Source organism: Macadamia integrifolia, chromosome 7 (genome assembly GCF_013358625.1).
Source record: "Macadamia integrifolia cultivar HAES 741 chromosome 7, SCU_Mint_v3, whole genome shotgun sequence".
Classification (NCBI taxonomy): Eukaryota; Viridiplantae; Streptophyta; class Magnoliopsida; order Proteales; family Proteaceae; genus Macadamia; species Macadamia integrifolia.
This window is the reverse complement of record NC_056563.1, coordinates 1315034-1327689: the sequence shown is the minus strand read 5'-3', so window position 1 is coordinate 1327689 and position 12656 is coordinate 1315034. Positions and strand designations below refer to the sequence as shown.

The 12656-nt window shown below is 37.1% G+C and overlaps 1 protein-coding gene across 1 annotated transcript; it reads left to right on the top strand.

Annotated features, from left to right (window-relative positions):
- The first annotated feature begins 7152 nt into the window (after positions 1 to 7152).
- Positions 7153 to 12307, top strand: LOC122083746 (calcium-dependent protein kinase 17-like). The gene is made up of 8 exons (XM_042651637.1): positions 7153 to 8212; positions 8744 to 8887; positions 9063 to 9215; positions 10352 to 10467; positions 10918 to 11085; positions 11204 to 11331; positions 11509 to 11608; positions 11929 to 12307. Exons 1-8 carry the CDS (start codon positions 7540 to 7542, stop codon positions 12019 to 12021), a joined length of 1575 nt encoding a protein of 524 aa, XP_042507571.1. The 5' UTR covers positions 7153 to 7539; the 3' UTR covers positions 12022 to 12307.
- Positions 12308 to 12656: the final 349 nt, after the last annotated feature.

Genomic DNA, 12656 nt, shown 5'->3' with positions numbered 1-12656 from the left:
CAACTTTTGATAGTGGGATTCCAGTGTTCTAATCAAATCTAATTTTCAGAAGTTGGGTGTAATGTGAATCAAGCTCAGCGGTGACTTGTATTAATGATCAATCAATCCCTTATGTCTTTATGCAAAAATATTTATTCTGCAAGAATTTCTTAGATAGAAAATCTAGGAGAATTTCTCATTGCTTCTGAGAAATTAATATGGTGGCAGATTCCTTAGTTAGAAAGGAATTTTTTTACAAAAATCTGATATAGTTGGGTGGTTTCTCATTCATCCATTTTAGATGATATAAGGTGGGATAGGAAAGAGAGGCCAAAATATAGATTTTTTTTTATTACTTGCTCCATTGATGACATTGATGAAATTGGAGAGGTGATCTGAAATCTTTGTGGCACCTTTATTTATGTATTTTTTTGGTCAGGTTAATCTTGTTCATCTTCTTCTTCTTTTTTTTTTTTTTTTTTTTTTTTTTTAAGTAGAATCTTCTTCTTTTCCTTTCCATAGTAAATTGCTAATCTTTAGCCACGAAAAAAAATTCATGACATAGAATCACCTTGGAATCTCTTGCCATTTAGACTATTGGGATTAGGTACAGAGCACCTTAGATTTTCTAAGGGTGTCAATTTGAAACCGAAATCAGATATTGAAATTGAAACTAAGAAAATTTAATCAGATCAAACCGAACCAAACCAAATAAATTCGACTCATATTAGGTTTGAGTACTTGATTATTTACCTCGTTTTGATTCGATTATGATTTCAGTTGAACCATCGGTTCCAACTGAAATCAAACTGAATTACTCCCTCAATAAAAAAATCCTACTCAGTGGTCACTTTTTGGCTTGTTAATGGATCTTTAATAAATAAGTTTTAATGGGGGAGGGTGATGTGAAGTTTTTCTGTCATTTTCCCATTAAATTTGCATCTTTTTCTTTTTGGTATGGGGAGTGATTGTGGTGTTTTGTTATATCATTAATTCACTAGTATTTCCTTGTTTTTTTTTTTCCTCAAATTAATGATCTCTATATGTTTGTTATACCCATATCTTAATACGGTCAAATTTGAACTTTTGTCAATATGTAGTGCACCAAAAGTATCAGCTCTGCTACCTACTTACTTGCAGCAATCTAATGCACAGAAATGAAGAATAACCCTATATGTCAATGCTGGAGTTGCCAATCAAATTAAAAATGATTCAAATCTCCCAAGCTTTAGTGGTAAGTGACCAAACATCTCCTCACTTGACCCCCCCTTACATGGTGGGAACATCACAAAAGGCTATGTACAAGTCCCTAGGGAACCCCCTAGGTGTTGGCAAAAAGGGGCTGAAATCGAACAAAGTACATCAACTGTATTGTCCACCAATAGCAACCACTGGTTAAACAATGACTTACCAGTGGCCATTAGCCAATGGGTCTTGCTGTACAGAATTGCATTCTTTACTCACAGGACTCGGTACATGCATAGTGACCTACTCTACTCTTGCCCCCACACCGTATGAGACTCACCCACTTTACTTACACCCCTTGTGGATTCAAAGTGATGGGTTTCAATGGCCCAACCACGAGTTGAGTTGGTTTGGCCAAAGCCCAATGCATAGGAAAACAACCCCAACGGTCTTGATTATATGTATAAAAAATGAGCCCTAAGGCTCATTTCCTACATGAAGAAAACTTGAAAGGGAGAAAAAGAAGGAGAAAAAGTAGGAAGAGAACCATTGAGCATCCCCCTTATTGTAGGCTATTCCCGAAGAAAAGAAAAACTTCTCCAACCTCTTTCCTTTCCATTTTTGGGTTTTAGATAGGTGGAGAATCGGGGTTTTTCGTGTTAGAAGGGTATGCCTTGACCCCAATAACTTTTGGTGGCCGAGATAATGCACATAATACTCCCTTGTATGTTTTCCGAGCTCCGAGATCATTTTGGCTCAAATGGAGGGTTAGAATTTTTATCGATGATTCGACATAACTCTCAAATGGCTCATGAAAACATGATCAACCAAGCTTGAATGAAAGGTGGGAAGACCCTCTATGGACCCACAGAATAAATCCCAACAATCGAACCTGAGATGGTGAAGCCCCGAGAAGTTCAGCAAGTTCTAGGTTTGCCACTAGTAGGACCACCACCAATCGGTGGATAGCTACCAATAGATCTGCCAACCCAAATCAATCATTATCCACCTCACTGGTAGCACCCACCAACAAGAACAGTCATCTATCGATGATCTATCAATGTGTCTTATTGTACTGCCATTTTGGCATATTTTGAAAATTTTGAGGGATTGTCTTAGAAACTCTTTGACACTTGTTAACGCTCATTTACCCTTACAAATAGAACAAAGACGATCACATTCAGTGAGGCTTAAAAGGTTTTTATTTAAGCATTCATACTTGGGAATTTACTCACCCAGTCAACAGACAAGGTGAGTGGTGGTCTGAACTTATTTTGGAGTGTTTTAAATTAAAATTTTGTTGTATGTCATTGCAAGCATATGTTTTATGATTTTTATAACTTGTATGCTCTATTGAACTATATAAATTATGAATTATGGATTATTGTGTATGTGTGGGATCCAGTGTGGTCGAGGAAAATTCTGATACCTTGATCTCCACAGTGTGGATTGCATTATGTATTTGGGTGTGCATTAGAACTGGGCTTGGACATGGAATACAGTGTAACCGATGTGTGATTTCTAGCACTGTATGGCCATACTAACTGTATATATACTAGATTAGGCTTGGACATGGAATTTAGTTTGGTCGATGTATGATTTTTGGTCCTGTATGGCCATACTAATTATATCAATATGAAAGACATATAGATTATTGTGGTTAGATATAATACCCTATGCTGCGAACCCTTGCCAACAGGGGGTTAAGTGTTAAATAACCCATTATCATAGGTCCGCTAAATCTTTTTAGGGTACGACCTCCATGGTACGATGTGATTTTTTCCTGAGGTAGACAGAGCCCAAGTAATCGATGTGTGATTTTCAGAACTATGGCACTAAGACGGGGTTATTAAGGGGTTTGCTAAGAGACCGAGGTCACAGTCCGGGACCTGCAAGCGTTCTGTACACAACTAAGGTTTTTATCGTTGGTTAATTGATGTGCAATTTTTAGGATCAAGGATACTGTCTAATGAACTGCATCATTTCGCACTCATGGACTATATGTGATTGTTTGCTTGAGCCCCATCCCTCAATGGGTTTAGTGAAGCTCAACCATGTGTATGCTTCTTTTAGATGATGAAGCAAGTACCATGGAACGTATCAATAGCGACACATCCTCTTCCATGGAGGATTATGGTGGACACCAGAGCCTAAGGATCGTGACTCTGTTTGTGCATGCGACATTTGTGCCTATAGTGCACAATGAGCCGAGGGTGATGTTATCCATTATCATTCATGCCATATTTTTTTATGATATGATTTTAGATATTATATGTGTGTCCTAATAGCTTCTCTTGTTAAGGATAAAACACAATTATTGTAATATATTTAACATTTAGTTTTCTCCCCAATGATTTGAAGTTGACCTTGTGTTTATAAACTCTGATTTCGCTACACTGATTTTAGTTGATTTGGTTATGGACTGTGATGGTTAAGGTATTGTTATCAGAGATTCTATTAGAAATATAGGACGAGTAAGCGTCTTAATCAAACCGCAAGTATCCTAGCAGGAGTGGAGTCTCTCTCTCTCTCTCTCTTTCTCTTTCTCTCATGGTTCATGGTTCAACAATTAAGGTTGTGACATCCAAGATTTTAATTTTGATATGGTAGTTTACTTATCACAACCATATTACAGAACCAAATTAGAACCAAAGCCTAGCCGAATTGATTTGAGTATCCAAATCCAGAACCAACTTGGTTCTCAATTTTGTTTCAATTCACCCTGTCACTCCCTTGAACCGAACCAAAACAAACCGAAAAATTGAAATGAACCGATTGACTAATTTTCATATTTTACTTTTTTAGTTTCTTCGTCATTGCATTCTAGTCTTGTCCGTAGTCATATCCTTTCTATTTCAACCATCTCCATGTATTTCATTTGGCTTTATCATAATAGATGTGTTTTCCTATGCTAAACTTCCTTTCATCCGAAGTTATTCAACTTATATATAAATGGACTGCCATGTCCTTGATTCGAGTACCAAGACTTGATGTCGGAGGAAAGGCTCATTCTCATTTGTGATGGTTGTATTAATCTTGATTTTTGTACTCTGAGGATGGGCAGCTTTTGTGTTGTTTCATTCCATATTTCGTTTTGCTTCTATAAGTTTTGATGTTTTAGGGAACTTGTTGACATCAAAAGCCCAAGCATTTCGCATGGTTTGCACCATGTAGTGGCAGAAGGGCTCCGAGGCAAAATTATCCTCTATAGTGAGTGTGGTTGCGTAATGAACATCCGAGGCCGAGACGATTTCAGGGCGCATGTCCAGATGGTCTCTGTCATCCGATGCTCACCCCACAGCCGCACTCACTGCAAAGGATAATCACTCGGCTCTGAAAGATACGATAGAGGTGTGGGTGGATAATTCAAATCTTGTCAAATGGATGATGCGACAAAACCCACAATGATGGCCATTGGATATGTTTGATACCCATTTTCGTATTTCCTCTTTTATAACTTGTCAAATTTATGGCTTTTTTAAGGATGATTGGTATTTCTAATGCTTCTAGGATCGTGGAACTAGAATAGATAGGCTCTGGACTCATTATTGTTTTCTTATTTTTTATTTTATTTCTCTTTCTCATAAAAATTTTTGATTAAATTTTTGTATCATGTTTAGTAAGATGCTTTTTTTATGTAATTTTTATTTTACTTTCATATACATAGATTTTAGATGCAAAGTAAAGTGAAATTTTATAATCAAATACAAAATAATTTAGAGTTAATGATAATTTAGAGTTAATGACGTAATCATCGAGGTAATGAGAATATTTTCATTTTAGATTTGAAATTTTTATTTCCCTACCTTTCAATTTTCATTGCAATAAATCATCACAACAATAAAAACAACAGAACTTTATCCCAACCAAATGGGTCAGTACATAAATCCATGAAAAGACAAAAAAGGAATAATAAAAGCAAAAGAAAATAGTAGCGGAGAAACACAACAACTTAGAGAATTCCCATCTAAATAGGGTCAACGTCATGGATCATTGCCATCCAATCAGCTCTATTCAAAGTCATACCTAAGATAAGACCTAAACCATGCATATGCCAGCTGAAGTACCCATTGAGTTGACTTCAAATGTTTCTTGCACAATTATCTCCCTGGTGCGGTGGATGATTCACATTGCCACCGATCCCCAAGTAGTTGGGATAATGTTTGATTGATTAGCATAGTATAATACCAATTGGCAACACATGTGGTAGCTATGACAATAATTAAAACTTAATCGGTGGTTTAGTTTTAAAAAATTTGGAAGTCACAAGCTACATGTACATAGTTGTTTGTAGAGTAACACATCATTATTGATTTTATAAAGGACCAGATAACATTCATTAAGCATAGGCTTTAGTCAAAAGAACTAGTAGAAAGAGAAATGGTATGCACGCAAAGAATATATTATTGGAATACCTTAAAGGTCTTCCTAAGGTCATACAAAATTGAAATGTTTTGAATGTTCTAAGGTGAACGAGGATCGTTTCCTAAAAAATTTTATCTGACACTTTTCGTTGCCATCAAGCTATGAGATGGTTTTCGGGTTGGCATGTACTCCATTACCCGACTATAGAACCCATGAAGAAATTTTACGAAGAACCCGGCAATCGCTCCAAAATGGAGCCCCAATGACCCAAACTTTTCAACTTGATTAGTAAACGGTTTGGTTTATTTGGGTACTTAGGCACTGATTGATAACATTTCTGTTGTTTCTGTGCTGAGAAATAGTAGAAACAACTTTTTTCTGTTTTCTTTCTGAAAAACAGCTTTTGGGATGTTCAAAAGTTTGGTTAACGTGTTCCAAAAACCTATTTCATACTTGTAGGTTTCAAATAACAAAACCGCCAAATTTATCTAGGGTTAGGTGACGGGGAACGAAAGAGGCTGCAATGGAGGGTTTTACAATGTACCTTATGGTAGCAGCAGCTTCACAGAGTGGTAGCAGCATGGATGAGAGAGACCGATAGATAGCAACATCGTGAATGACAAAGAGAGAGAGAGAGAGAGAGAGAGAGAGAGAGAGAGAGAGTAGCGATGATTTCTGCTACTACTAGTAGCAGTACCGACCCAGGTGGTTGAAGGTTGAAGATGAGAGTCGTGTGTGCGTGTGTTTCAAATTGTGAGGGGTGAGAGATAGCAATGGTAACCCAAGTAGTTGAAAGTTGAAGATGAGAGTCGTGTGTGCATATGTTTCAAATTATGAGAGGTGAGAGATGGCAACGATGACCTGGTTCAAGGTTGAAGATGGGAGTCGTGTGTGTTTCGAATCATAAGGGATGAGGGTTCTTGCGAGAAAGGAAGGTGGAAGGGTGTGGGAAGTGTTTTTTATCAAGCACAATAATCCCTTTTGTTTCCTTCTAATCATTTCAAAAAACATAAAAACAACTCGTACTTCTTTCGTCAAACTCTTTCTCCCACCCATAAATTTTAATTTTTGTTTCAAAATACAGTAGAAACAAAACACATTTATCAAACACTTTTTTGGTGTTTTTCGTTTCTTAGAACCAAAAAAAAAAAATGTTTCCTGAAGTCTTATTAAATGATGCCTTAGTTTTATACTCTTAGGCCCACTATTTTTCCTGGAAAAAAAATTCTAATCCAACGGTCAACACACACGCATAAAAAAAAAAGGGAATGTGGAAAACACTTTTTTTTTCTTTGGAAGTGGAAAATACACTATTAGGCAGGGCCAAATGCCCAAAACTCTTCATTAGGAGATTCCATAGCCCTTTTTTCCTTTAAAAAAAATGTGGAACCCAATTTAATATCTCCTTTTAAGCCACAAAAAGATTTAATATTTCCTGAAAACAGAGATGCAAAGATTGTGACACAGTTGTGGTCATCCACTACTGTTGTTGACCTTTTGGGACCAAAATATAATTCTGAAAATTATTCAAGGGCACTTGTGTCAATTCACTAAGAACAAAGGGTTGCCAAACCCAAATCCAACTCAGTCCAGGTTTCATTCCTCTCACAGCCGTTAATCTCAAACCTCATGAGAGAGAAAACCGTTGGTTCCCGCCAAATGCTCCCAACCTCTCTCCCTCTCTTGACTCTCGTCTCTCACTAGAAAATCCTCCACTTTGCACCAACGACTCTTTCAACCCATTTCAAAAACAAAATCTTCCCAACAATGCCCTTCAATCAATCATCAATTACCAATCCTCCCAGTAGACTCTTCCTTAGTCCAACCTGTTCTCATTCTTCTTCCCACCCTCTTCCCTTATTTTCATTGTTGTGGCTTCTTCCTTCTGTTCCTTCTTTATACATGCATCCCCTTCAACCCCAAACATCTCTTTCTTATAACCCCAAAACCCCAATTTCCCACTCCCACCTCTCTCACCCCTGACCCTTCCCTCAATCTTTTGCTTCTACCATGGGTAATTGTTTCTCCCATGGCAACAAAGAAGCTGCAAAAACCCAAAAACTTCAATCTTTTGCCGGCAGCCATGCCCCCAAGTCTGAAAATGGAGGAGCTCATGAACATTCACACAAGCCTTCTAGTGTAGCGCCCACCAAGTCTTCGAAGAATGCCCCAATTGGACCTGTTCTAGGACGGCCAATGGAAGATGTTCGAGCAATTTATACGATAGGAAAAGAGCTCGGTAGGGGGCAATTCGGAGTCACCTATCTATGTACACACAAGGCCTCCGGCGAGCAATTTGCGTGCAAGACGATTGCCAAAAGGAAACTTGTCAATAAGGAGGATATTGAGGATGTTAGGAGAGAGGTCCAGATCATGCATCATTTGACAGGTCAACCCAACATTGTGGAATTGAAAGGAGCATATGAGGATAAGCAATCAGTACATTTAGTGATGGAATTGTGTGCTGGAGGAGAGCTCTTTGATCGGATTATCGCCAAGGGGCATTACACGGAGAGTGCAGCAGCTTCTCTGCTGAGGACAATTGTGAATATTGTTCATACTTGTCATTCAATGGGAGTTGTCCATAGGGATCTCAAGCCAGAAAATTTCCTTCTATTGAACAAGGAAGAGGATTCCCCTCTTCAGGCTACTGATTTCGGTCTATCTGTGTTCTACAAAGAAGGTTTGTAGCTTAAATATTATCACCTTAACCAATTAGATTTGTTGACCTATAAATTTTTTAAAAACTGAGGCATTTTCTGCTGTCAGAATTTTTCTTTCTTACAATAGATGTGCTGAACGGTATACCTCAATATTTGGGTGTTGGGAGTGGGGTGGGGATCTAGAACAACTTGAGTTCAAATCTAAATAATTGAAGGAAATTCAAAATCTGAGTTCTGTGGAGGAAATTGAGAAAATGTAGCTATGACTAAAATGAAATTTATGGGGGAAATGGTTGAATGAAAAGCTTCTCATAATTCATGTTTCTGTTTCTTCAACCATTATCAGACCTTTTGCCAAGCAATGGAAAATTATATCCTTAGTTCTAGGCTTGAAGCATAAGCCCCCCCCCCCCCCCCCCAAAAAAAAAAACCCCCCTTCCCACCATTTTTTTTTTTGTAGTGCATGAAAGACCATAATGCTAGAGGATACTCAAAGTTGTTAATTATTTCTCAGTTCAACTAAAAATTATTCTGTTTAATTCCTCCAACAGGTGAAGTGTTCAAGGATATCGTTGGCAGTGCATATTACATTGCCCCTGAAGTCTTGAAGAGAAGATATGGACCAGAAGTAGATATATGGAGTGTTGGGATCATGCTGTATATTCTTCTCTCTGGAGTTCCTCCATTTTGGGCTGGTGATTTTCTCTTCTTGTACACTTCATTGGCTCATTTTCCTTTCTTCTATCTCATACTTTTTTAATTATGGCATATTAACACATCAGCACCCACCACCTTTCCAAAAATTAAAAAAGAACAAAGGACTACAGATGCCCGAATTGATGACTCAAAAATAAACTAAATGGATGACAGAATCGGAGCATGGAATTTTCAACGCTATCTTGCGTGGGCATATTGACTTTTCAAGTGATCCATGGCCTGCAATTTCATCTGGAGCAAAGGATCTGGTTAGGAAGATGCTACATGCAGATCCCAAGCAGAGGTTGACAGCATTCCAGGTTCTCAGTAAGTTTGATTCGGGTCCTCAAGACATTGTTCACATAAGCAAACTTAAATTTTATAATCGAATTCCTTTTTACTGTCAAATTGGTTCCCTTTGGCCCCATAAATACTTCACATTGTGGAATTTAAAGCAATAGATGGTTAGCTGAGGCCATGATGTGCTAGAGAAGTAATATTGTATCCCTATGGACTTATATTAGAGATTGACATTTGGATACCAGGAATCATATTGACATGATAAATAAAGAACCTCCAATTTTAATTTGAGTATGGTAAAATTCGATCCCCCCGTGTACTAGAAAGATTTGAATATAGAACAGAGATCCTGACTGTAGATAATTATGATATAAACTAAAATACCTTGATTTCTCTACTGTTTCTTCTTTATTTTGAATCTATAGCATGGTCTACAAACATCAACATTGGTAACCTACTCAAAACTCTCTGCTGGTCTGTTTTTCTTGATGAAAGTTAAACCTGAATAGAATAAAACAGGGCCCCAAGCATTCTCAAAATTGGGTTTCTGGATTTTGAGAAAAGAAACTACAGATTGAAATGTTTAGTAGGTTGAGATTTTACTGTTCTGATGGAAACTAGGTTTAAACCAGGGTTGGAGCAGTGCTGTCAAGCAAGATGGGTTTACCCCCAATCACTCACAAAGTAGAAGCCTTTACTGGGTCTGCTGAGACTAACATAAAAAACTAAAGTTTTGATACTTGGTAGACGAAGTTTCAAAGAAATGATACTACTAGCAGAGAGAACAAGAACTAAAGATCAATGAGAAGTCAAAATTAAAATAAGAAGAAAATTTTTCATAAACTGAAGAAACTAACCTCTTCTTGATGCAGTTAGATGCTCCGTCCCAAAAGAACATGCATGATTGCATAAAATCACATTGAAGCAGAAATCTTAGAAGAGTGGCTTTTAGTTGGTGTTAATCTGCCGTTCCATAAGCTAAACATTAGATAATACTTCTACTTGATCTTTACAATGAAACCAACATCGCATGTTCTTGCAATTTTTTTTAATCTTTCTTTTTGACCAATGATGCAAAAAAAAGAATGTGTGAGTTTAGTTCAATTTTTTCAACATTGATTATGCCACTAGATGCTTTTCTGACAACGCAAGTTGATCAACAGATCACCCATGGATCAAGGAAGGTGGAGATGCTCCTGATACACCTCTTGATAATGCTGTCCTAAACAGGCTCAAACAATTTAGAGCAATGAACAAGTTCAAGAAAGTTGCTCTGCGGGTATACTTTTCATCCCTCTAATTGTACCTTTCAAAGGCTTCTTGTATTGATTTAAGACCATCATTTCATAGTCCTGTACATTATGAAATAAATTGTAACTTTTAGTGATTTAGGACAAAAGAGGGCGGACCCTGGCGCAATGGTAAGGTTGCTCCATTGCGACCTAGTGGTCATGGGTTCAAGTCAGGAAACATCTTCTCCATGAAGCAGGGGTAAGGATGCATATATTTGACCCTCCCCAGACCCCACAGTGGTGGGACCCTTTAGTGAGTTAGGACAAACTGAATAAGATAACACCATTGTACATCTGAAGCTTTCATTAGTTTTGACAGTAAAATCTATCTGCTCTACCTTAAAGATCTTAGTCAATAACATCTAATCCACTGCATTTGATTCTACTGAGCTTCTCTTCTTTTTTCTTTTTTTTTTCCTTTTTTTTTAACTTGGCAGATTATAGCAGGTTGTCTATCAGAGGAAGAAATCATGGGACTCAAGGAAATGTTCAAAAGCATAGACACCGACAACAGTGGAACTATAACACTCGAAGAGCTTAAAGAAGGACTCTCCAAGCAAGGCACCAAGCTATCTGAGTATGAAGTTAAACAACTGATGGAAGCCGTAAGTTCTCATAAATATGGTTATGATTAATGAAGAGAACCCTTTAAGTGGTCCAAAACCATAGAAATTTCTGGATTTTTTTTTCTAATTTATTTGAGATTTTATTATTTTGAAATAGGCTGATGCAGATGGCAATGGGACCATAGACTATGATGAGTTTGTCACAGCAACGATGCACCTGAACAGAATGGACAGAGAAGAGCATCTTTACACTGCATTCCAGTACTTTGATAAAGATAATAGCGGGTACATAATAATAGTATATTAAAAATCACATCTTTAAATCATTGATAAAATACTTAACTGTCTTTGTGGTCATTATCCAGTAATGAGTATGGTAATTTGAAATTTCTTTATAGTAATTATCTCTCTCTATGTTTTTTTGTTTTTTTATTTTTCCTTTCTTCTGCATCTTTCAATCAGGTATATTACAACAGAAGAGCTAGAGCAAGCACTCCGCGAGTTTGGCATGAATGATAACAAAGACATAAAGGAAATCATTTCTGAAGTTGATTCTGATAATGTAAGTAATTTATGGTCAGAAAATAAAACAATGCAGCTTTAGTTCTACATATCACCTAAGAACATCTTAGGGAACTGTGACCTCTAAATTCTAATTCATAGAGACACCAAATTAGAACAGATTATTTGAAGAAAACTGTCTTTGCTTAAACAATGAGCAATTACCACTTGATTTTCAAATCCTGAATGTATAGACTAAAAAGGGTATAACAGCAAGGAATGGTTAACCCATTGCTCTCTAATGCATCCATACCATCTGTTAGGGATAGTTAATGTATATATGAAATTGCTGATGGTTATAAACATTGCCAATGCCTACAGGATGGGCGGATCAATTATGATGAATTCGTTGCAATGATGAGAAAGGGTAACCCCGAAGTGAACCCAAAGAAGCGGCGTGATGTGTTTGTTTGATTGGATAGCATTGATCTACAGCAAGTGAGAATAGAGAATCTGATTGAGATGGTTTTGTGTGTGACATTAAATATTATCTCCCAGATGTTGCATGGTTGAGAAGCTGCAAATATGTTAAAATCAAGGGAATGCAAGATTACTTCGTGTACAATATAAAAAGGGAAGAAGAGGTAGGGGTTTCGGGTTTCGGGTTTCGGGTTTAGGGTTTGGGCTCGGGCTTGGGCTCGGGGGAGGACATGAACAGAACCATTTGTAAATTGAGATTGAAAGGTTGTGTGGTTTGATGATGTGTGTGGTTGGTAATGTAGTTTTTTTTTTTTTTTTTTTTTTTTTGAACATTGTAACCATTTAATAGATATAGACGACATATGCCTAGGAATCAAAAAATCAACTTCAATAATTTTCTCCTCTTGTCTCCTTTATATTTTCTAATTCTGTTTGTATTTGTTCTTTATGGAAGAGGGGAGAGTAGGTTTCTATATTTCTCCTATTTCAGACTAAAAGATACACATATAAAATATGAAACATGCTTGTGTCCCTCTTTGATCTATGTAGACCTTGAAAAGGGTTAAGTATCCAGTCCACCCTATTAAACCGATCTTCCCATATTTGCATGGTATTTACTTGATAATATA